The sequence below is a fragment of the Tamandua tetradactyla genome, chromosome 9 (genome assembly GCF_023851605.1).
Source record: "Tamandua tetradactyla isolate mTamTet1 chromosome 9, mTamTet1.pri, whole genome shotgun sequence".
Lineage (NCBI taxonomy): Eukaryota > Metazoa > Chordata > Mammalia > Pilosa > Myrmecophagidae > Tamandua > Tamandua tetradactyla.
The window spans coordinates 33,962,691-33,988,345 of record NC_135335.1 but is presented as its reverse complement, the minus strand read 5'-3'; the positions used below and the strand labels follow the sequence as shown (position 1 = coordinate 33,988,345).

General features: G+C 41.2%; 2 protein-coding genes across 4 annotated transcripts in view; one reads left to right on the top strand and one right to left on the bottom strand.

Annotated features, from left to right (window-relative positions):
* Positions 1-13,145: 13,145 nt before the first annotated feature.
* LSM3 (LSM3 homolog, U6 small nuclear RNA and mRNA degradation associated) lies at positions 13,146-24,975 on the bottom strand. The gene is made up of 4 exons (XM_077116425.1): positions 24,764-24,975; positions 22,444-22,554; positions 19,075-19,170; positions 13,146-13,548 (listed from the first exon to the last, which is right to left on the bottom strand). The coding sequence occupies exons 1-4, from the start codon at positions 24,782-24,784 to the stop codon at positions 13,468-13,470; spliced, it is 309 nt and encodes a 102-aa protein (XP_076972540.1). The 5' UTR covers positions 24,785-24,975; the 3' UTR covers positions 13,146-13,467.
* XPC (XPC complex subunit, DNA damage recognition and repair factor) overlaps positions 24,291-25,655 on the top strand; it is a 41,759-nt gene continuing 40,394 nt past the window's right edge. For 2 of the 3 annotated variants that reach the window (XM_077116424.1, XM_077116422.1), the window contains exon 1: positions 24,291-25,178. In XM_077116424.1, coding sequence (XP_076972539.1) covers positions 25,076-25,178 — 103 coding nt within the window. In that variant the 5' untranslated portion in view covers positions 24,291-25,075. The remainder of the gene's footprint in view (positions 25,179-25,655) is intronic. The other variant, XM_077116423.1, reaches the window with a different exon arrangement.

Genomic DNA, 25,655 nt, shown 5'->3' with positions numbered 1-25,655 from the left:
TGGTACATGCTACAACATGGGTGAAATTTGAAACTATTATGCTAAGTGAAGGAAGCCAGTTGCAAAAGACCACATAATATGGGATTCCATTTATATGAGATGTCCAGAATAAGCAAACATATAGATGGAAAATAGATTAGCCTTGTCAGGGGCTGAGGGGAGAGGGGAATGGGGAATGAATGCTAATGGGTTTGGGATTTCTTTTTGAGGTGATGAAAATGTTCTAAAAGTAGGTCATGGTGATGGGTGCATAACCTTGTGAATATACTAAAAACCATTGAATTGTATGATGCTTAAGATGGGTGAATGTTCAGGTCTATGAATTATATCTCAATAGAGCTATTAAATATTTTAGAATTATCTTAAAACACAATGCAACACACACACACTTTCTCTTAGTCAAGGAAAGGAACCACAGGCTTTCAAGGGAGGCATTTTAAGGTCCTTCTGTCTTCTGCCTGGAACATCCTTCCTTCATGAAGCTCCTCAAGCCTGATTCTCTGGTGCCTTGCTAATGTCCTCACAGTTGGTGCTTGCTTATCTGTACCCCACTACTTATGCCTCTGAATTGCACTCCTCAGATGTGAGACATGATGCTGGCTAAGGGATGAGTTTGGAGGGAGGATGGCAGGTGGTCTGCCATGCAGGAGATGGCAGTGTTTAGTTCTGAAGGTACGCTGAGCCCTCCCCATTGAGGCAGAATGGGAGTGGAATCATTTCTTCTAGTTCCAATGAGACTTTGTGAGGAGTAAAAAGAAGGACTCAAGAAGGTGAGGGAAAGGACCTCAGAGATCAGCTAATGTAGCCAGTACCTCCTTTTCCCAGTGTGAACCCTCTGAGATATGGACTAACAACTCCAGTTTATTTATAAGGACAATGATGCATAGAAAGTTTGAGTGACTTGATGAAGGTCACACCAGGGAGCTTGTAAGCACCAACAGCTATTGACTTCTGTGCTAGTGAAGCTGGTAGCTCGGAGTGTGAAGTTGCATTAGCGTAGAAGCAGTTGTTGAAAAGATCCTAGGGTACCTCATGAGGAGGAAGAGTTGAACATTGGAGGCTTGGAAAGATCTTGGAAAGAGCTCCAGAGACCTCAGTTGTGGACATTGAGGCAACCTCTAGGCTGCCTTGTCCTTAAAACGATGCAGCTCCAAGGATTCTCAGCCTCTCTGATCTAAGGTTTGAATCCTCCAGAGACACAGTCCAATGGGCTCAGGTTGGGAGAGGTTTCTCTTCTGGATCATTCAGTTCTGGCCAGGGGTCCAGGGTCCAGGACAAATGTCAAGAATCAGGACTTGCTCTGAGCTGGACCCAACCACTTAAGGATTGTCTCTTCAGGAGACCACATGACACCAAAAGGAACTAAACCCACCGAATCTCAGGGCTGGATGAGAAATGCATGATATGTTTAGTTGTCGCCCTCTTCTGGTGCTCGAGTCTTCTGTACTCCATCCTCAGTTGAGGGTTCTTTCAGCACGTTCTTACTCTACAACAAGGACCTCACTAAATGAAACAGGGGTCATTTCATAGTCCACATGGTCGCCTCCTAGTTGCCTGGTTCACTTGAAGAAGCATCATTCAACAACAAAAAGACTTCTCTGGAGGGTAAGACATCACTGAATAAAATAGTTCCAAAGAACAATAGTGCTTTCTTGTCTGTCACTCTTGCCCCCACTACCCCTCACCCCAACTCTGAACTTTGTGGCCACAAAAAAAAAAAAAAGAAAAGAAAATTCAACATTTTTCTCTGGAATAACAAAACTCTGTTAAGCCTGCTAAACATTCCCGTAAGTGTTTTATCTACTTTAGATGCCCACGGAGAATGTATGTTCAATTCTAAGCATATTAGCTAGCTTTTAGGAGGAGGAAAAGCATTTATGGGTATAGATAAATCATATCCTTGGCCAAATACCCTCTTCTATTTTCCTACAGGGAAACAAGAGCAATTTAAGGACATGATTCAGTGGATAACATCGTTTTCATTGTGTGGCTTAAGAAAGGGAAACAGAGAAGCAAAGGTCACCCAAGGTCACCCAACGAATGAGGACAAAGGCATGTACTAAATCCCAAGAATCTAAGACCGCCCAGCCTAGTAATTGATCCCCTAAGATAAACATTTTTCTTGCTAACCAGGAAAATATACTCTTGTACTTACAGAGAGATTCTTGAGGTTCAAACTTAAAAACAGGGGAACCAGGATTTGTAATAAGTTGAGTGATTATTTGGCAGAGAAAGCTTTCCAGGGAGGAAAAGGATCAATGAGCTGAAGAAAAATGAAACATCTTGTAAAAAGTCTGCCTGCTCCCTTGCATTGTTTTAATTCTTCATGCTCAGTCTCTTCATTAAACATTTTTGAAGTAGGTTTTTATTTTGTTTGTTGGAGTTTGCTTTTCCGGTCATTTTTCTGGCACTTATTTGATCACATCTCCAGCTCAGATTGGTTTGAAGGTTGAATTGAGCTTGACCTTGACCCAGTGAAACAGAACAGCCTCTTGCTTATCTGGGAGGCCACAGAATAATAATAAAAAAAACAGAACCAGAAATGGCTGAGATAAAGCACCGTCTGTTTCTCTACTGAGAAGGCCTCAATGGGGATCAGCATTAAGAGCATGGGACACAAGTGAAAATCATGTAGCAGGGGACCAGCTCACAGCTGCTCCTCTCCTTCAAGACACCTGGTTTGGGACATAGAGCCTGGTAAGCACCCCTGCTCTGCCATGCCCATGCTGTGTGACTTGAGCAGAATGGGCAACCTTTCTGGGTGTAGGCCTCCTCAGCCAACTCTTGCTAACCTGGCAAGCTCCATGGGGGTAAGGGATATGGCTATCATGTTAATTATAGTTTTCTTAGTGCCTTATAGATAATAGACATTCAATATACATGGGCTACGTGAATGAGTTGACTAAGGATTCAGGGTTGCTGTGAGGAATGAGAAATGAGAAACTGTAATAAAAGCATTTCAGATGCTCAATCAACAGTAGCTCCTCCATGCCCATATGCCTTCCTCCAGCTTAACAGCTGGGAAGGTGTCTGGCCACTCAATTGGCTAGTCCCTTTTTCTGCAGATGACACAACTGAGTATCAAGTATGGAGATTTGTTCATTTGTTTAAAACATATAAGGTGACTGCTATATGTTAAGTCCTTTACCGGAGAGTATGTTAAGACAGAAAAAACCCTACATGCTTATGAAGTTGACATTCAAGTGGGAGATGGCAACCAAGTAAACAAATATACAAATGAGAACAAACTTATTAACAAGTGCTATGAGAATTATAAGCCAGGTAATGTGATGGAGAAGGCCTGGGAGTGGTTCTGGGGGCTCTGTGAGACAGTGGACCAGGGGGCCTCTCTGAGTTGCAGAGAGCTAATGACCGCAGTGATGACCCACCGAATTTGGAGACAAGAGTGCTCTAGAGCATGCTTTTCCCTTGCTTGATTTTGGCGCTTGCCCCTTTTCTGTTGCTGTTCAATGGGTTTTAATCCACGACTACCAGATCAGTCTCAGGATTAACCAGTGTGAGCTCCTTCAGGCTGGTTGCTTTGTCTTTGTGACATGTCCCCATCATTCTTCAAGCACAGGACTTTCTTTTTGGTGGATGGGTGGGTATAACTTTTATTCTGACAATTTCCAACATCCAGTAAAGTTGCAAGAATAGTACATGAAACTCCCAGCGACTTCACCTAGTATTGTCCCCTTCTCTCTCAATTGCTTGTTCTGTCCCCTTCTCTCTCCTCTGTCTCCCTAAATATATAATAGTGTTGGATTTGTCCCCTTCTCTCTCCTGTCTCTGTCATGTCTATAAGTATATGATCACATATATACAGGCACACATACGCTCATATACACATACTTCTTTTTAAAACCATTGGTGAATATGTAATGCAAATATACTGCTCTTTTACCCTTAAATTCTTGTGTCTTATTTCCTAAAACAAGAACTTTCTCTTACATAACCATAGTCTGTATCTAATCCAAAGTCCATATTTAAATCTCGTCAGTTGCTCTAACCACAACCTTTTCGGTGAAATAATTTTCCAGATTCAGGCTCACGTATGGCATTTAGCCGTCACGTCTTTTCAGTCTCCTTTCTTCTGGAACAGCCCCTTAGCCTCTCTTTGTCTTTCTTGACCTGACATTTTAAAGAGTGCAGGCCCGTTATTTTGTGGAACATTCCTGTTTGGACTTGCCTGTTTCCTCAGGGTAGATTCGTGTACTGCATTTTTGGCAGGGATGTCACAGAAGGGATGCTGTGTCCTGCTCAGGCGTCTTAGCACAACACACATGGTGTGGGTTCATCTGAATATTTAGGTTAACTTAGGTTAAGATGGTCCTGGATGGGTTTCTCTACTAGGAAGTTATTCTCTTCCTCTTTAATATGTAATTTGCGGAGAGGTACTTTCAGTCCATAAATATTCTAGTCTTCAAATTTTCCCCCATTTCTTTAAGCATTCGTTGATGATTTTCTCACTCTGCCCTTGCTGCTATGCTTATTAGTTGGAAGAGCGTTCCCTTCGCCCCCATTTGTTCATACACTCATTCATCTCACTATGAGCTCATGGATTTTTGCTGTTGCTGTTGTTAGTGTTGTTACTGGATTTTACTCCATTCCTAGGTTAGTCTCAGGTTTGGCCAGTGAGAGTGCCTTCAAACCGGTTCCTGTGTCTTTGTGACATGTACCCCTCATTCTTCAAGCACTGCCTTGCTTTCTGGCACAATAAAATAAACATCTTAGGCTCGTCTTGTACTTTTCCTGCTGCAGCCCTGGAATCAGTCTTTTATCCAACAAGCCCTGGTCCCTTGTGGTGGGGAAAGGTATTTCAAATTCAAGACCTGGGGGCCAGGAATGCTCCTGGCTGCCATTGAATGAATGCTTCTGTTTCTCTCAGGGGACAGAGCTGGGAAGCTTCTTAAAATTGGAATCACTGGGTGTTCTAGTTTGCTAGCTGCCAGAATGCAATATACCAGGAAGGGAATGGCTTTTAACAAGGGGAATTTAATCAGATGCTAGTTTACAGTTCCAAGGCTGAGAAAATGTCCCAGTTAAAACAAGTCTATAGAAATGTCCAGTCTAAGGCATCCAGGTTCAAGAAGGCCGATAAATTTCGGAGTTTCTCTCTCGAGTGGGAAGGCACATGGCAAACACGGTATCATCTGCTAGCTTCTTCTCCTGGCTTCCTGTTTCATGAAGCTCCCAGGAGACATTTTCCTTCTTCATCTCCAAAGGTTGCTGGCTGGTGGACCCTCTGCTTTTCGTGGCTATGTCATTCTGCTCTGCTCTTCCAGAATCTCTCTCATTCTCCAAAATGTTTCCTCTTTTATAGGACTCCAATAAACCAATCAAAACCCACCCAAATGGGTGGAGACATGTCATCACCCAATCCAGCTTAACAACCACTCTTGATTAAATCACATCTCCAGGGAGATGATCTGATTACAGTTTCAAACATACAGTATTGAATAGGGATTATTCTGCCTTTATGAAACAGGATTTTGATTAAAACATGGCTTTTCTAGGGGACATACATCCTTTCAAACCAGCACACTGGGAGTGGTGTTCAAGTGCAGAGGTTCTGACTCAGTAGATCTGGAATGGAGTGAGAGATTCTGCAGTTCTAACAAGCTTCCAGGTAATGCTGATGCTGTTGGTCCTTGAGCCACATCTTAAGCACCGAAGGTCTAGGAAGGTCCGCAATGTTTGATTCGCATCAGGGTTACTGGAAGGGCTTGTAAAACACATGCCTCTGGGCCCCACCCCCAAAGCTTCTGGATTCAGTAAGTTTGGGGGGTGGGGTGGGAGACTGAGACTCTGCATTTTCAGCTAGTCTCCAGGCCAGGCTGGAGATCAGGGATCACATTTTGAGAACCATTGATCTAGGACATTGGTTCTCAAATGTGGCTTTGCATTGAAATTCCTGGGGAGTTAAAAAAAAAAATGCTGGTCCCTAATTTCCGCTCCAGAGATTATGATTTAATTGGCATTAGGCTGCCTCTGGGCATTGAGAATTTTATAAGCTCCATAAGTGGTTCCATTGCTTAGCACAATTTGAGAAGACTGTTCTAGGAAGAGGTAAGAGCAAATGCAAAGGCCTCTAAGTGGGAACGGGCTCAACATTTTCGAGGAACATCAAGGAGGCCAGCATGGCCGGGTGAAGGAGGTGAGGTCAGAGAGATCAGCAGAGGCCAGGTCACGCGGGAACGAGGTGAGTAAGGAGTGCAGATGTCAATCTGGTGAAATGGGGAGATACTGGAGGGCTTTCCGCATGGGAGATGTAACCCAAATACTTTAACCATGACCCTCGTCCAACAGTTTCAATGCCAGCTCTCCTCTTACCAGTCCAGGTTCTTTCTACCCAAAGCAGTTTGGATTGTGATGAGGAAAGGACGAAATAGCTTCACAGCCTTCTCCAAGCACTTCCCTTATTTTAAACATTGCCCATGGATTTGAAGCTTTGAAACCCTTGAAAAGTTAAGTTCAGGCACAGTAGTAAATTTTAGTATCATGGGAGAAGGCTTGGCAGATGGTACGTGTCTCTAATAATTGATGAAGACAAACAGGAGTCTTTTGCTTTAAGAAAAGTGAATGTATGAAATTATGAACTTAGGAATAGAATAAAGTTGGGGCCAACCACTCACTTTAGTGAAATGTGAAGTTATCATTTTAGGTTCACCTAAGCAGTGGCCTCCCTCTTTTGGCACTGAAAACAATGGAAAATAACTTTGCGGGCGGCATTGTGGAAATGCAACTAGCCTGAATGGAGACAGACCAGAGGCTTTCTGCAATGTTAATTCCAACAAAGTGATAATAACTTTTGAGATTTTGCTTATCAGCTCTATCCCTCAAAGGACATTGCACAATGAGTGTGCTTGGATTGGACAGGATTCCTGTGACACAATCCACATTCTATTTTGATTCTGGCAGTGGGTAACCTTTCTTCTAGGAAAGAAGGGGGAAAAAAACCTGTTGGTGATATTCTGTTGTGCTGAACATGTGAGGGCAGCAAGACCCACCAGGGCAAGCTGAGCAGAGGCAGGTGTGGCCTTTGGGTAATTTTTAGCAACACTCCCAAACCCTGATACTTGATGGAGGACTGCACACGGCTCTGTCAATCGGCCATGAGGATGACCTGCCCTTTCCCTTGGTTATTTGAGCCCTGGGTTTTTCCTGGGCAGGAGCTGACAGTGATGTCATCCTCTCGTGATGTTGTTGAGTGACCTTGGTCACCGAGCTGGGTCCACTCACTTCTCTGTACCCTAAAGGTTAACCGAGGAAAACACTCTTGAGAACCAAAGAGAGGGAGGGTAGAGGACTCTGCAAAGGGGGAGCTTTCTCTTGCCAACCCTCACCACTGCCCTCAACCTGCCACCCCCTCATCTGATTCAAAACCCTTATCATGAGTAGCTTTTATCCAACCCAGTTTCTAGCAGTATTCAGCCTTGGAAATCATAAAGGAAAAACAATACAAGAAAAGGTCAATGGGAAATTTTTTTTTTTTAATATTGTAGTTGACTCAGCAAGGCAGAAACTCTGAGATCATAAAGAGTGGCTTCGATTCTTGATATCAAGACAGATAAACATTCATGAGTGGACTTTTGCTACTGTGGATCAGCCACAGAGCCCTGAAAGGCAGGTAGGAAGAGCCAGGGAGCACATTATGTGGAGCTGCTGTTCTAACTTAAGGAAACAAAAATAGACTGAGCACTGAGCAAGATCCTTTGTGGATGACATTTATAATCCTCAGACCTTCCTTCTTCATGAGGTAGACACTGCTATTATACCCATTTTATGGAGGAGAAGCCTGAGGATGAGAGAGACCGAGTCTCTCATTCAGCCAATAAGTAGTGGGGATGGAATTGGGATTCAAGGCTTATTGACTCCCAATAAGTGCAGTCTTTCCAACCAACAGTGTTGCAAGAACTCAAACCCTGGGCTCTTTTAATGAATAACAGGGTGAACTCAGGCCTTTCCCCTCAACCCACAGTCCAAGTGGAAGTACTGTACAGATAAGGACACCAAGGTCATGAGCAGTGAAAAGGATCTGCTCAACAGAGTGGCAGAATCTGGCCTCAAACCCTGACCAAAGCGCTATCCATTCTACTACAAGCACAAGACACAAAGCGCAGACAAAAAACATCTTGTCTGGAATGCAGTCTTGTTGAAAGTCTCGTTTTAGTTCAACAGGATGTGGGCACAATTAAAAGGGAATTTTACCTGATAATTTGCTCCCTGGGCCAGTTGTATTTTCTTTCCTACTTTGCTGCTGGCAGCAACAGATATTGTAGGATTGAGTTCCACAAACTGTTTGGATTTAAGGAAATAAATGACAACTTGCTCACTGGCTACAGTGGTATATGTTGACTATAAGGCAAGAAAAAATGAAGTTGAAAAGCAAAGAGCACAGCACCCCCTGGTGTTGAAAATTAAGATGTGTGTGTTTAGGTGTGCTTTCTGTGCTAGAAACATGGTTGAGCTTCGTGGCAAGCTCTTTGGGGCTAAAATTCAACTTTTATGGGAGGAATTGAGGCTCAGCAGGGATGAGAGACTTGCCAAAATTCATACAAAATGTGGGTGATAGAGCTGAGTCTTGCAAGTTTGATTTCCAACTCGGTGCTTTTTCCATGAGACCCACCTGAGGGCAGGATGCACCGTATTTTCCCTTTTATGAGTGCCAAATTTCAGCTCGCATGTGGTCCACATAGCAGCTGCTCCCCAGAAGGGAGTTGCCTTCCTTTGCAAAGGGGAAAGCTGGTGAAATGTTAGCGTGCGATCTGAAGACAACCGTGCAGCTACACAATCTGCACAGGGCCTGACTCTAGGGAGTGGCATTCACGTGGACTATCGTGTGAGCTGCTCCTGCTGGAGTCGTGCCACATGGTGGCCCAAATTCAGATTTCAGAACTAGATTAGCCTGGACTTGCTTTTAGGCAAGTCTCTTTTACTCTCCCGGGCTTTTCTTCTCCCTTTGTAAAACGAAAGTGCCATTACACCCGGACCCAAAGTGATCTGGCCCCTTCTCTGACCTGATTGTCACCACCCTTGCTTGGCTCACTCTCCTCCAGTCTATTGACTTTCTTGGTGATCCTTGCCCAGGCAAAGCTGTTTGTGCTTCAGCGCATGCATGATGCTGTTTTGCCAGAAGTCTACAGGTCTGCTCAAATGTCACCTCCTTAGACAAACTCTCCCTGAGCCCCTCTAATGTTACATCTGCCCCCCACGGCTGTCATGCTCCATCACCTTACCTTCCTCGTGTCCTTCATTGCACTTAGCATTGTTTAGTTTGTCTGATTCAGTCCTCTCTTGAGAGACCCTGGTACACAGACAGCTGATGATAATTTTTAACTGAATGAGTTAAACTGTTCCTGAATCTCCTGAAATCTATCTGGGGGATGAAGGGTGAGGATGGCTGGAAGGAAATGAAGGTGCAGTCTTAGCAAACCACTCTGGTTTCTGGAAATTGCTGCCACCTTCCATGACTTCCAAAACAGGAGTCTATGGTGTGTCAGTAACATTCTAGGCACTGCCTTGTTTTCGGTACTTAGAACCACCTCGAGAATGAACTCACTTCACAGCTAAGGAAACTGACCTCAGGGCATAAGTACCTTGCCTAGCTAGTACTTGGCACTGTTGGGGTTTGAAGCTGGGTTTATCTGACTTCATCACGCTGCTAGATCCTCTATGGCTAGCCTGACAAGCCCACTGAGGGCAGCTCTGAAGGTCCTGTCAACACCCAGAACCCAGATCCTCACAGCAGTTTAGAGAGGCATCTGGAATGAGTACCAAGCAAAAATTCCTCTGGAGTAATCAATATCAGAAACTGCAGTGGGGCATGCTGCTGCTTCCATATCTAGTGAGCTTTTAGAAGCAGCCAAGAAAATAAGAATGTACATGTTCCGCTCTATTAAAATTGGGCAATGAATTTAGAAAGAATTTAAAATACCTGGCATCACCTTCCTCATTCCTTGGTGTTAGTTTTCCATGTAAATTGATAACTAAGTAGGTAACCACTTAGTTACCTACTACACCATCTATAGGTGGCCTATAGATACTCAGGTAAATGGTGAAAGGAGCAAGATGGTCAGAGGATTAAAAAGTAAGTAGCACTGACCAAGTGTGGGGAGGATGCCACAAGTCTCTGGGAAACAATGTATAAAGTTCACCCTCTTTGAAAGTACCCCTTTTACCCATTGTTGACCACAAAGTACTGCACTGGTTTTTTTTTTGTTTGTTTAATTAATTATTCCCTCATTCAGCATTTATTAAGAATAAAATTTCTGCCAGGACCCCTGCCAGGGGTTGTAAATATGGTCCCTGCTCATAAGCAACTTGTCTGGTGGGATTCAGTGTTCTCCAACTCTCTCCCTTCTGGATCCTAATACCTACCCCCAACCTGACAACCCCCAGAGGACTCCAGCTACAACCAGGCCCAATTATTGAACACTGATTTGCCCTCAGGGTGCTCAGGGCCTCTTACTAGATTCCAGTGCAAGAGCTGAAAACCATGTCTCATTATGAGTGTCCCAAGAAATTTGCTAATAATAAAGTAACAACATCATTTATTTTTTTATAAATTGGAGCAGACTTAAAGTTATCCCTTTATAATAGGTATTATTTGTTTCCAGCCCCTCTTTCCCTTTCCCTCTGGTTTCCTTTAAAGAACGATATCTGACCATTCTGAGACCATATGGTTCAGGTGAGAATAATCTCATTCTTGGTTCCAGGGTTGGGCACAGGACCCAGGCCTAGCCAATCAGTCTTATGTAATCTTGGCCATAATGACAAGCTCATGGATGGGGCACAGGACACAACTAGGAGAATGAGACCCACTACAAGTGATAGGCAGGCAAGTGGCAAGCCTGGATCGGCTACGGTGAAGAGCTTGCCCAAGAAGGAAACCAACATGTTAAGCAGAGCTGTGTGATACAGAAACAATGCAGCTTCTTCATATAATCAGCATGACACTGGAAACTTTACTTTCCACGTCTAACATTGGTGAGCATTGTTCACAGTTGCAAACTGCCTACATTTTGTCTGCCCATCTTTGTCGGAGGTAGACAATCCAATTTCTTTGATGAAACCAAGGCAGGGTTCCAGGTGTGGCACCTGCTTGAGAGGCTTCCAAGGGAAAAATGGGCTGGACTGTATGTTGCTGTGTTGTGCAAACAGTCACCAGCTCCAATGAACAGGCGAGAGTCGGCCACCTAGGGCGCAGAGCATGAGCAGCCTCCCACCTCCCAGGCATGGTGCACAGGGGCCTTCTGACCGCATGATTCCGCAGAGTGCAAGGCCCACGCGGACCTACAGAAAACACCTCCACGTGGAGGACTGTGGCAGGGCCCTGCCTGAGATATCCCTCTCGGGGATTTGCACTCCAAAAGGACTCATAAAATTCCTACTGCCTCCTCTCCCTCTGGTAACACACAGATGGTTATACTGCAATTTATCTTTTGCCTTTCTTCCTGTCTCTTAGCAGCTAGGAGATGAGTACAAGTTTGTATGTTGCAACTGAGTTTTTTCTACTTTGTTTATAAATAAGGGTAACTGTCAGATTTTAAGCCGCATGGGTTTCAGAAACGTATACAACAGTCCTCACAGCCAGTAGTTCACGTCCAATCTATCATCCCAGGAAAAAAGGGAGAAAGATGATCAAGAACGGAAGAGAAAACGTTTTCAGAAATTAAGTATGGAGATCAGAAACCACTAAAAATAAACGGAACACTAGAGAGAAATGCAGAGCATGGTAGGGTAAGAGGGGCAGAAGCCCAGTCATGCCAGGGCTGTGGTGACACCACAGATAGGCACAGCCATTTACTACTTCTCAGCCAGGGTCTTTGCAGCATACCACACCCACACCTGTGCCTCAGAAGTCAGGCAGATTGAGACCCTAGTGTCACATACCACCTGTGTGACAGGCAAGTGATTTAAGCTCTTTGAGCTTTGGTTTCTTGTAATGTTCTGTGGAAGAGAGTTGTAAAGGTTAAAGAGGAATACATACACAGAATGCCTTTGCCTGGGACACTGTTCAACAGATGGTGGCAATATTATTGTTTCACCATTATCATCATCATTTAGGTAAGGGTCATGCTCAAGAGTGATTCAAAGCAGTCACTTGCCACCACCAGCATCACAAGCCACATTTTCCAAAGGTAACAAGTTTCTATAATCAGGTTAGCTCCCAGGACTACGAACCTCTAGGGACAAAGTGGGGACAGCAGAAGTGAAGAGAGAGTCTTTCCCGCCCACTCACATAAGTAAAAATCATGTAAGATACAACCGCCATCAGTGTATCCTGCTTGTTTCCCCTTCTCCATTAGCTTCCAGTGACAGGTACAATAAATAATCAAAGTGAAAACTTTTTTCACAATATCTACCACAGGTATCTTTTTTGCACACAGCTTAAAATATTGTTAGCATATTGTGCCTGATAATGGATTAACAAACACACATTCAGCATACTTACAGACAAGTCATGCGAAATCTACATTTCAGAATGGTGCAACCTAGTCAGTGAGGATGTCACGTTCTAAGCCCAGTCTTGAAAAAGTCTTAGAGATTGTAACACACATACATATTTTCTCTTTTAGCTTGCAAGCACTAAGCGCTAGCTGACTGAAGCTAGAAATTAAAAATAAACCTGCTTTTAGCAGCTTTCCATTTTATGATGCCATGCCATCAAGACACCCTATTAGTGGCCTGCAATCCTGCTGAAACACAAGAAGGGTAGGAAAATGATTTATTTGAGCCATAAAACAAGTATAGTATTGGTAGGACACCAAGCTGAACAGTATAGGTCGGTAACTACTGAAGCCTGACTTGAGAAATAAATCAGACCAGGAATAAGAAACAAATTGCCCTTCATATTCTACTGCAAATGTCAATGTTTACAACGACACATTATCGTCACCACACCCATTCTGATGCGGGTGCTCTTAAGATACCCTATATGCATTATTCTGTCAGCACTGATCTCAATACCCTGAAACTGCTGCTTTCAATAAATACCTCCACAGAAAACCTGAGGGTAGGAAGCAGAGTGACAAAACTAGTTGGTCAGCACTCAACTTGGTGCTTGTAATAGAGTAGATGCACTATAAATGTGTATTAAATGAATGGAGGTGTGCTTACTTTAAAGAATTCACAGAACAGGAGACTGTTGTTGTTTTTTTAATCAAAAAAGGAAGTCAGGTTTAATTTGAAGAAGAAAAATCAGAAATTATTTGGAAAAATAATGGTGCAAACCAATGCCTGGAAAAGAGTTCTACATCTTATGATTACATTTTTTGGAAGGGTTGCAAAAAATAAAAATTCTATTTAGCTTAAGAACTTGAAAATTATCTACAAATCATAAAAAAATCTTGGTTATTTCTTAATGTCAAAATTTACACCGACTTCTCCTTTCCATATCTTTGACATTTGAAGAGGCGATAGTACAAAGTCTCCAATTTTCCACACAGGACAAATTCTTTTTTTTCAGCCAACTCTTAATGGGGGGGCAACCAGTACAACACCATCACCTCGGACAAAAAGCATTGGAATATTCCGTTTCGTTGACTAGAAGAAGAAAAAAACACAAAACACATTGATATATATTCATATACACAAAACACATTGATATATATTCATATTATTATTACACATGGATTCATCATAGCACACACAAATTGGATTTTAAAAATAGGACTACTTACCTTGTAGCACAAAGAACCAATCTATTAACCGTCTACTTTTCCTGAATACAAAAAACTGGCAGAGCAGACTGGAGCTGGCCACCAAAACCCATTCTCCTCTTACAAGTACGCAGTTAGACTGCATTTCTCAGGTTCCCTTACAACTGGACTCAGCCATGTGATTGAATTTTAACCAATGGGAAGTAAAGAGAGGTGAGAGGGTCTGACCCGGACATACACCTCCTTCTCTGGTCCTTGCCCTACCTCTGGGTGGATCAGGATGATGCTAAGAATCCAGGAGATGGCAGAGTCACCTGATCCTGGATCCCTGACTAACCATAGAGAAGACAGTGTGCTGCTCTAAACACACTTGGGACTGTTATGTGAGCTAGAGGTAAACTTCTATCGTGTTGAGCAATTCCAGGTTTTTTCTATGTGCTGCTACAGTCATATATGGGGAAATGGAGATCTTGTGGTGTTAACTTTGTTAGGGGCCTGGTGTTAGGCAGTAAGGAAACAGATACATCAGGTTGGAATGTTTGAAAGCCCCCTTAAGCCTTGGCAAAATGTTGGGTAAATCTGTTGCCTGTAACAATTTGGAAGGTAGACCCAGGGCCTCCCAAAGCTATAGCTTTGGGGGTAGAGGTTGGAAAAGTCAAAAGTTAAGTAAGTATTTCTATTAGTCTGATTCATTTAGCAACACAGTACAAGAAAGAGATAAGATCAGGCAAGAACTAGCTGGGTTTCAAGCAGAGATGAAAAGAAATAGGGAGATGGAAAATAAGGGCTTTATATGGGTAGAAAAGTCCCCTGTTTCCAGACCCCAAACTGTGGAAGATAAACATGAATAAAGCTTTGTGGAACAAAGACCCAGTCAATAAACTCAGTCTTGAAACAAAGATCAGATTAACAGTGTTGTGTGCACCCAAATTTACAATAGCAAATGGCCTCAGGTAGGCACCACTAATTGGAGGGAGAAGAACAGAGGTGAGAAACTAAAGGAATAAAGAAGCCCTAGGAACTTAATCAGGCACATAGTAAGCACCCAATAAACTGTTAATAAATAGTTATTTGTAATGCATTAAATGCACTCCAAGGAGCTTGAGCTTTTACGCTATAGTGATTATTGCTACAGACTCATTGTTTGCAACATACAATAGTTATAACTGTAATACTGAATGACATATATGAGGGGAAGAAATGCACATGAAGAAAAAGTCTCACTGTCCATATTTAGAGTGGGGAAAAAAGAAAACTAACAAGAGTTAGGAGCAGTCAGAGAGAAGAGGAAAACCAGGATAAAGCAAAATTATAAAAAAACAACAAAGGCTAACATTTGAATTATTACTATGTACCTGTCACTACCCTGAAGACTTTTCAATTAACTTCTCAATTAATCTTCACAATAGCCCTATGAAGTGGGTCCTATCATTATCCCCATTTTACAGACAAAGAAACAGTTACAGATAGGTTGGCTCTGTAGCTGGTAAGCAAGGAAGCCAGGATTTGAACCCTGGCAATCCCGAAATTTGAACCCATGTTTTTATCCGCAATGTTCTTGGAGGGTCTGCGCCAGCAGAGTGGTGGTTGTTGAAAAGTAGTCTGCAAACTCTTGAGACCTTTTCACAGGACTCATGAAGCTAAAACAATCTCTGTAATAACACTAAAGGTACTTTTTGCCTTTTCTTCTGTGTTGACATTTGCAGATGGTACAAAAGCAATAGTGATGCCTCAGCACAAATAAAGGAATTGGCACCAAACTTTACTAGTAGTTATATCCCTCACCACCACATACTTGCAATTAAAAAACAAAAACAAAAACCAGTTCAATGTTCTTGCTGAAGGAGTAAAAACTTTTAATTCAATCAAATCTTATTCTATGTGATAAAATGAGAAGCATTAAGCAATCTTGGCAGAATGAATTATGATTATGGAAAAGCACTTATGCAACTGAGTTGTGAGCAGAAAGCTTTTTTTAGGATTAATATTTTAACGTGAAAGAACAAATGACAGAAAAATATGTACTTGTTCAGCTATGTGGCAGACATTTTCCTGAAAATAAATGAAGGGTACCTGGCAGTTTAATAAAAAAACTGACGGTATTTGTTGTCATTGATAAAACTCAAACTTTTTGGTGAAAATTAGAATTTGGGGAAACTCATCTCCGCCACTGCACATGAGATGGCTTTCCTATACGTAAAGATTTTTTTATGAGATCACTGACGATATTAGCAAGGGTGATTTTTAAAACATTGAACCATGAAATGTGTAAATGTTTGGGAGATCTATATAACTGAGTAAACTAATATTTTCTAAATGACTGGTGCTTGATGTTACAAAATCATCCACAGGTAAATGATCCATGCAATGTATAAGATAGATGGATTTTCATTTAACAAAGAATAATATGAAATGACTGATATGGTTTCTGATTCCACACTGCCACTAACATTAAGAAACTACCACTTGCTCACCAACTTGACATTTGAACTCACTATCCTCCCTGCTACATGGGACATGACTCACAGGGGTGTAAATCTCCCTGGCAATGCGGGACAGGACTCCCAGATGACCCAGGACCCAGCATCAAGGGCCTGAGAAAGTCTCCTTGACAAAAAGGGAGAAGAGAGAAATGAAACAAAACGAAGTTTCAGTGGCTGAGAGATTTCAAACAGAGTCAAGAGGTTATCCTGGAGGTTATTCTTATGAATATACAGATCTCCATTTTTGGTTTATGGTGTATTGGAGTGGCCAGAGGGAAGTATCTAAAACGGCTGAACTGTGTGTTCCAATGGCCTTTTTTTAAATATTTTTATTGAGAAATAGCCAAACACATACACTTCAACCATATTATACCATCAGTGGCTCACAATACATCACATAGTTGTGTATTCTTCACCATGATCATTTTTAAGAACATTTACATCTCTCCAGAAAAGGAAATAAAAAGAAAAAAAAGAACTCATACATCCCATACCCCTTACCCCTCCCCTCTCACTGATCCACAGTATTTCAATCGACTCAATTTTTACCCTTTACCTTCCCCTATTATCTATTTATTTTTTCATCCATATTTTTTTTTTTTTACTCCACTGTACATATTCTGGATAAAAGGAGTATTAGACACAAGGTTTTCACAATCACATAGTCACACTGTAAAAACTATATAATTATACAGTCTTCTTCAAGAATCAAGGCTACTGGAACACAGTTCAACAGTTTCAGGTACTTCCCTCTAACCACTCCAATACACTATAAACTAAAAAGGGATATCTATACAATGCATAAGAATAACCTCCAGGATAACCTCTGGACTCTGTCTGAAATCTCTCAGCCACTGAGACTTTGTCTCATATCTCTATTCCTTCTTTTGGTCAAGAAGGCTTTCTCAACCCCATGATGCCAGGTCTCAGGTCATCCCCGGCACCAGGTCCCACATTGCCAGGGAGATTTACACCCCATAGAAGTCAAGTCCTACGTAGGGGTGGTGGGGGTGGAGAGTGGGTAGGGCAGTGAATTCACCTGCCAGTTGACTTTGAGAGAGGCCACATCAGAGCAACAAAAGAGGTTCTCTGGGGGTAACCCTTAGGCATAATTACCAGTAAGTTTAGCTTCTCCTTTGCAGGAATAAGCTTCATCAGGGCAAGCCCCAAAATCGAGGGCTTAGCCTATTGAACTGGTTGTCCCCACTGCTTGCGAGAATATCAGGAATTCCAAGAAGGGGAGGCTGAATATCTTCTCCTTACTTCCCAGTCCCCCAAGGGGACTGTGCAAATACTTTTAATTCTCTTCCCAAATTACTCTGGGATATATTGGGGCATCACACTAACCTGTACAAACCGACAAGATCTCACGCCCTATTCAATATTCCACGTAATTACGGCGTTCAAGTAAACTGACCACACCAGTTAAATTAGATAATGTGCCACCCAAAATATAAATTTTGCACCAAATAAACATTTCTCCCTTTGGTCTGGCACAGAAGTTGAAGTTTGAAAATATGGGCCAGATCATCCTTTACCCAGTATTCTGATTTACCTTAGTCCTATCCAGATCAGTTTCATTTATATCTCTAGACATAGTCTGATCACTTTTTCAGCTTTTTAAACAGTTGCTAAATGGGGTAATGCTGACTTTCATAGCTTCAGCGCTCTAACTCTTGAGTCTCAGGTGTCACATAAATACCCAAAGTTTTAGGGAATGACCAGGTTATATACAAATTGCTCAGTATCTCAGAATTTAGAAATATCAGTTACAACTCCTAAATATACATGACTGAATAGCCTTGATTCTTGAAGACAATTGTGTAACTATTTAGATTTTACAAGGTGACCGTGTGACTGTGAAAACCTTGTGACCAATGCTCCTTTTATCCAGGGTATGGAAAGAGGAGTAAAAATAATAAGGATAAAAAATAAATTATTAATGAGGACAGGGGATAAGGGGTAAAAATAATTGGGTAGATTGAAATATTAGTGGTCAATGAGAAGGAGGGTTAACGGGTATGGTGTGTATGAGTTTTTTTCTTTTTTCTTTTTCTTTCTTTTCCTGGAGTGATGCAAATGTTCTAAAAATTATCATGGTGATGAATACACAACCTATGTGATGATACTGTGAGCCATCTGTATACTTTTGGTAGACTACATGTGTGTGAAGATATCTTAATATTTAAAAACAAAACAAAACAAAACAAAATAAAGATAAACTACCACTTGCTGATTTGGGGAGTAACATCAAAGGAAAGTATCCCTGTTTGAAATGTATGCTTTTTTTTTTTAACTTTTCCAACCATGAGGCCAGATTTTCTTCAACTACCACAACATGGTGCGACAGGATGAATGCAGGAAAAAACCATGTGAGAATTTAGGAGTCATAAATTAATCCAGATGTTAAAGAGATTTGCAAAACTGTAAAATGGTGCAGAACAAACACAGAATGTTTTGTTTTAGAAAATACAGGTATTGTTTATAAAAATGTGACTGGGTGGTAACGTGTACTAGCTCAGTTTTGGTTTCTAATATAGTAAGTATTGGCAGACTGAATCAACATAAAACAGAACACTGTCCAGCATTCCTGTTATAAACACACATAGGCATCTTATATTATCATCTGTCATTAATTCCTGGCAAGCCATGAAGTAAGTAATATTATCCCCTTTTACCAATGAGGATATTAAGTCTGCAAAATTAATTACTTTGCCCAAGGTATATAGCACAGCTAAGAAGTGGCCAAGCCGGTATAGGAAATCAGGTTTCCCTGATCCCAAAGTCCCTGCTTTTAAATGCTGCTCTCTATTGAGTCCATGAGCAGGTGACAACACATGACAGGCATTCCATAAATATGTTTTAAGCTGCTGGATATTGAGAACAACTGGCATTTCGAAATCAGTGAACACAATTGCATGACTTACTTTATATATCTCTTCATATGTTTCTTCATCGATTTCTATAGTAGTCACAGTTTCTTCCACATCTCCCAATATCATATTTAAATGTTGATCATAAGCCTGAGTGGGAGGGTGGAGGACCGAGAAGTATAATAATCAAGTTACAAAGAAAGAAATAGGGCTTATAATACACAAATGGCTCAATGACAAGTGACAAACTTATACCACAAACTTTTGCACACAAATAAAAAAATAATTCTGACTGTACCAACACACTCTTCATTTCCAATGACAAATTCACTGACCTGTTTATATGGCTAAAAATGAATCTATCAAAATAACTTAAAATTGTGTTCAAAGGATTCACCTTCTTTGTTATCTAAGGCAGTCACATTATTTATATTTGTACTTCATTATGAAAATAGCAAATTCATCACTTATCACAGACTTCTTTCAAATCTACCTATAACAGTTTGACAGAAAAGCAGATAAAAGCCCTCTGTTTAAATGCGAAAATGATGGCAGTACAGTTTCTGAAGGGCAAAGACACTGTCATTCAATCTTCCCTGCCCTGGCCTAGACTAAGCATCATAAAAGTAAAGTTAATTTCTTTCTCTCCAATACATTTCATGTTCTGCTACATCTTTAAAGTTTGACATTCCATATCATTATCTTTCAGTATATTTTCTAATTTCTGTTGTATTTTTGTTTTTCTTTGATCCATGAGTTATTTAGAAGAGTATTGCTTAATCCAAGCAGCAGGGTGCGATTATCTGGGTTATTTATTTTATCCTTGGTTATGACTGATTTGTTATTCCCTTCGTTAAATTCTTAATTACAGGTATTTTATATTTCAGTTCTAGAATTTCAATATGATTTTTTGTAGACTCCAATGCTTTTGTAAAATTACTTCACTTTTGTTTTCATGTTACTCCCCTCTTCCTCTATATTTTGAACATATCAATCACAATTCATGGTTAAAAAACAAGGAAAAAGTAAACATGAGGAAAAAAAAGTAAAGTTAAATGGAGCAATCCCCAAGCTTATCCAGAACTTAATTGTGTTTGGGATCTGCAGGCTCAATCAATAAATGCTGCAACTGAGATATTCAGGGATGTACTCAATCCATTCAAAAGTTAGCATTTTACTAAAAGATGACCCTTCTGGGGCTTTATGTGGAACCCACTTACCCTTATTTCTACCAAAGTGCAAAGTGGTTCACCAGCTAACATAAAAAGAAAAGTAGCAAATAAGTCACACGGGGAATATACCAGAGACGACACACTAACGAGATAAAAAAAACCCTAAAATTTGTTTTTGTTTATATGTTATTGTTCACAGAAAAAAAAAAAAGAAGGAAAAAAGTCAATTGTGATGATAAAAAAGTATATAAGCCTTTTGCCTCCTATATTCTGGAGCAACTAGGAGGAAAAATATAAGAGGATTGTATGGTAACCCATGACAAACTCTGGGATCTGTCTTGTAGCCACTTGTCGAGGAGTACTTTGAAAACTATTGTTTTATTTCTTTGCTCTGTATATATGTTATATTATACAATTAAAAAAATTTAAAAACAAAACAACCAAACCTAAAACTGACAACAATAAAAAGACAACCCAATTAAGAAATGGGCAAAGAACTTTGGAGAAAGGTTTACTTTTTGTTTTTTAACCATAAACTGTGATTGATATGTTCAAAATATAGAGGAAGAGGGGAGTAACATGAAAACAAAGGTGAAGTAATTTTACAAAAGTATTGGAGTCTACAAAAAATCATATTGAAATTCTAGAGCTGAAATATAAAATACCTGTAATTAAGAATTTAACATAAGGGAATAACAAATCAGTCATAACCAAGGATAATATAAATAACCCAGATAATCGCTCCCTGCTGCTTGGATTTTGGAGAAAGGTATTTCTCCAAAGACGATAAACAAATGGCAGATAAACACATGAAAAAATGCTCAACATTATTAGCCCCTAGGGAATGTGAATAAAAATCACAATGAGATATCACTTCACACTCACTAAAAATGGCTTTTAAAAAAAAACAGCAAATAAAAAGTACTGGCCGGGAGGACGTAGAGAAATATGGACCCCAGAACACTGTAGGTGGTAATGTAAAATGGTGTAGTCTTTTCATAGAGACAGAAAATAGAGCACAGGATGCCAGGGGTTGAGGAGGAAAGGCAAACGGGGAATTAAAGTACAACGGGTGCAGGGTTTCTGTTTGGGGAGATGGAAAAGTTTTGGTAATAGGTGTCTATGAATGTCTGTGTTCATATTTTGACTCTCCCTTTGTAGGCTTTGCCACCTTAAGCAAGTAACTCCACCTTTCTCTGAGCCTGAGCTCCCCCAACCATAAAATGGGACAGATACTACCCTCAGAGGACTGTTATAAAGATGATATATATATATATATGTACTTTATATAGTACACATAAAGCATTCAGAATAATAGTGCCTGGCATGCTCAATAAATATTAGCCTTTTTTTTTTTGGCATGGGCAGGCTCTGGGAATCAAACCTGGGTCTCCGACACGGCAGGAGAGAATTCTGTCATTGAGCCACGACTGCATCACCCAGTGTTAGCCATTTTTAATCACCACAGGGTAGAATGGAAGTAGTAAAAAATACATATTTTAGAATAAAAGGGACCAATCCTATAGGAATAGTTGTATATATGCGCACAGAAATATGTATAAAAATGCTTACTGCAGCATGATATACAACGGCAAAAAATGGAAAACGACCTATAGATCACTACTGTATACAGAATCCTATGTAGTCATTAAAAAGAATAAAAGAGATTTGTATGCACTCATGATCAAGGAATTCCAAGAAAGATTAAGGTGACAAAAATATTTATAGCGGGATCCCATTTATTTTTTTAAGGATGGGATATATAGTGCAAAATAAATGTATCTGGACACACACACATGAATATATATGTGTAACTATTCAAAAAAATATCTGAAAGAATACAGATCCAATTTTTAGCAGTGGTTACCAATAGAGGAAAATAGGATTTCATCTGTTACACTATATATATCTGTGTTGTCTAATTTTTTTTACAAAACACATTTATGCAGCAGTAATTTTTTAAAAATTAAATAAGAATGGAGGACAAATGTAATTTACAAATAATCACAAGGAAAAAATGAAGGGAGTGAAAACATTTCATAATAAACACATTTCTGTAAAGAGAAAAAAGTGTTAACATATATAAAATAGTTATATTTGGCTTGTAGAAATATGGGTGACTTTCTAACTCCCCCTCTTCCATGTTTCAAAATATTCTTGCACATTGGATACTTTCTACATTTCAAGGGGGTGGGGAAAGGGAGGGATGATACAGAAGTAGTCTAATTTCAAGATAATTTAATAAACTTACATGTAATCTGCCTCGAAGCTCTCGGTCGTTTCTCATTTTCACGTAAATTCGCTCATCCAGGCTGAGCCTGATGAGATCCAGGGGCTCCTCTACGGTGTTGGTAGTTTGTTGCTGATTGAGGAAACAGTAGCATAATACTAGGAATAGTGTAATGTTCCAATCACTGCTCTGCTATGTGACCATGGGCAAGTTACTTAGTCTCTGTATGCCTCAATCTCCTAATTTGTAAAACGGGGATTAACAGTACCTATTCATACTGTTGTTGCGAGGCTTAAATGACCTATATGAAGGCTCAGAACAGTGCCTGGCACATAAGTGCTATATAAATGAGAGAAAACATATACACAAAGAAAGGAGTTACACAGCAAAATAATCATGGCTATACCAAAGTCAGTGAGACCTTGTTCCCTCAAAATAATAAACTGCCTGACCCAATTTCAGGGTAAACGGAGCCACTTTCTGAGACTTTAGCCTTATCTCAAATATCATTTAATCATTTGTAAAACATTCACTTAGTGCCTACCACAAACCAGTCAGGATGCTAGGGAGGGATGTTCGTTAAAGTCTGAGGGAAGATTATGAATCCACCACAAGGAAGATTGAGTTCAAGGTGCCAAATGGACAGTAAGATGAAAATAGGTAGTAGAAAGTATAGACTACTGGTTAAAAGCACTGGATTTGGAGCAAGGCAGTCTGGGTTCAAATCCCAGCTTTGACCTGTACAAACTGAGATAACAAATCTAATTTTTTGCTTCCTTATCTGTAAAATGAGGATGCCACAACCTTTCCTTAAGGTTTCTTGAGAAGATTAAATGAGCCAATATATTTAAAGTAAAACCTGGCAAACAGAAAGCACTTAAAATAGTTATATTAATAATTAATATTATACATATACAAATATTAAATATTAATACAAATATTAAATACAAATATTAAATAACTGTTGGTAACATAGGTCTGAAGTTTCAGAGATGTCAGGGCTAGGATCACCTCGGGGCCATCCATATGGAAGGGAGGATTAAAGCCATGAAACTTGATAAGATTGTCCAAGGAAAGAGTTTTCAGTGAGAACAATCATGACTCCAGCACAGGCTCTACCTGTCCTTCAGATCAATGAGAAAAAAAAAGTCCTGACCTCAACTGGTGACTCTCTCACTATTCCAGTTCAACAAGTGTTCGTTAAAGAGCTGGACAAGCTACAATTTCATAGAATATAAGGCACCTGTCCTTAAGGAGTTCAGCCCAATTAGGAGAGAGGCATATAAATAAACAATTATAGTTCTATAAGAATATACACATGACAGAATCCTGCTGCTACTTTAGACTCAGTCTGAGATGCCCATTCTCTACCCTTTTCAACCTATAACCTTAAATGTTGCCTTTCCAAAGAGGTCTCCTGATCATCCAATACATTCATTCATAAATATATGGTGTTTCCAGCACTGTTATAAACCCTGATGGTAGAACAGTAAGCAAAACAAAATTCCTGCTCTCGCAGGGAAGACAGCTGTTATACAAAGTAGCACATACTTAAAATGAAAAAAATAAAATAAAATAAATAAAGAATGACATACTATGACGAAATTAAACAAGGTAAGCAGACTGGGGTGGTGGTGGTACTATTTGATGTAGGTGGCCAGGGAAATCCTCTTTGATGAGGTGAGATTTGAGTGGAAAAACTGAATAAGTTGTGGCCCGACATTCATCAGAAAGAGTATTTGGGGAAGAAGAGCAGGCGAAAAACCCTGTAAGGTCTCCGTACCCGGTCCCTTGTCTGTTTCCTTCATACCACGTCACAATTCCTATGTATCTCACACGTGTATGCCTTGCCCCAATAGAATATAAGCTCCACGTGGTAATGGGATTATGTCTGTCCCTGGTGCCTAGAGTAATGTCTAGTCACCGACAGCTGATACACACTACGTATTGGTTGAATGAGTGGATAATTATTATACTACGCTGAGTAATAACGTCACTAACTCAATTTTTTTGCCACACTTTCTATCAGAATCCTGACAGCTCCACGAGGCAGACACGGAAAATTATTCTCATTATCTACAGACAAGAGAAGGGAAGTGATGAGAGTCAGGAATCGCTGTTAGGCGCGCGGGCTTTGAACAGGACAGAACTGAGGGCCTGAAGCAAAACTGGAAGGGGATGCGGTTACAAGGGGAAGGAGACAGATTAAGCCTTAGTGGGCCAGAAAGAGGTGGTTCGTAAGGACACTTTCCCGTGAGCTTAGAGAAGGCAGCCCTGGCAAGTCGAGAAGGGCCAGGACTGGGAGCGCGGGGGAAGCCGCTTTAGACCAAAACGCACTCACCTGATCCACGTCGTCCGCCATGTTTCAAACCCTGCGCCCTTTCTCTCCTATCGCGAGATCATACGTGCCTTCCCACGCCTCCGGAAACGTGAGAACGCAAAAGCACCGGAAGTAGAAAGTATCTGTTTGGTTCCGTCTCTCTGCCTACGCAATTTACACTGGCTGCCGGGGCCGAGGCGGACCTTCCTCTGAGGGTGTGGCTTGGCCGTGGTGGAGGGGCGTGACTATGCCTTGCCCCACTGGGGCGGCTCGCGTGCCGCGACCGCTTACCGCGGTGTGGTGCGTCACTCGCAAGGCGAATCTCTCTCGGCCATGGGACGGAAAGGCGCTGGCTCTCCGGAGCCGCAGCGACGCGAGCTGCGCGGCCGGAAGGCTAAAGGCAAGAACCAGGCCCGGAGCGAGAGGAAGGAGGCAGGTGAGAGAGCGAGGGGACAGATACTGAGGGGGCTGAGAGGCAGGCCCGCAGTGCAGGAGCCGGGGTGGGGGAGGATGCTGTTCAATGCCCAGACGGAGGCAGGCGGAGCCTTGCCGGGCCGCTATGTCGCTGCCGGCCCCTCACCGTCCGGCATCCCTGCACGCCTTTGTCCCTCACGCGAGGAAGGATGCGGCCAGAGCAACTTCTTTGGAGTCCCATCTGACCACGAGCTCCCCAGCGTAGTCTCATTCCTGCTTAGCAGTGCCCACAGGGTAAAGTCCAGCCTCCTCTCCTTTGCTAAGGGCTGAATGAGGAAAAGGCATTGCAGTTATTTTATGAGCCCCCAGGAGACGGACCGCGATGTGGAGTGGTGTGGTGTGCTAACTCCCAGAGTAGCATCTTCAGCTAAATCTCACCCAGGTAGTTCCAACACGATTTTTTCAAGTGGATATTGTCTGATGTTTAACATAGACAAAG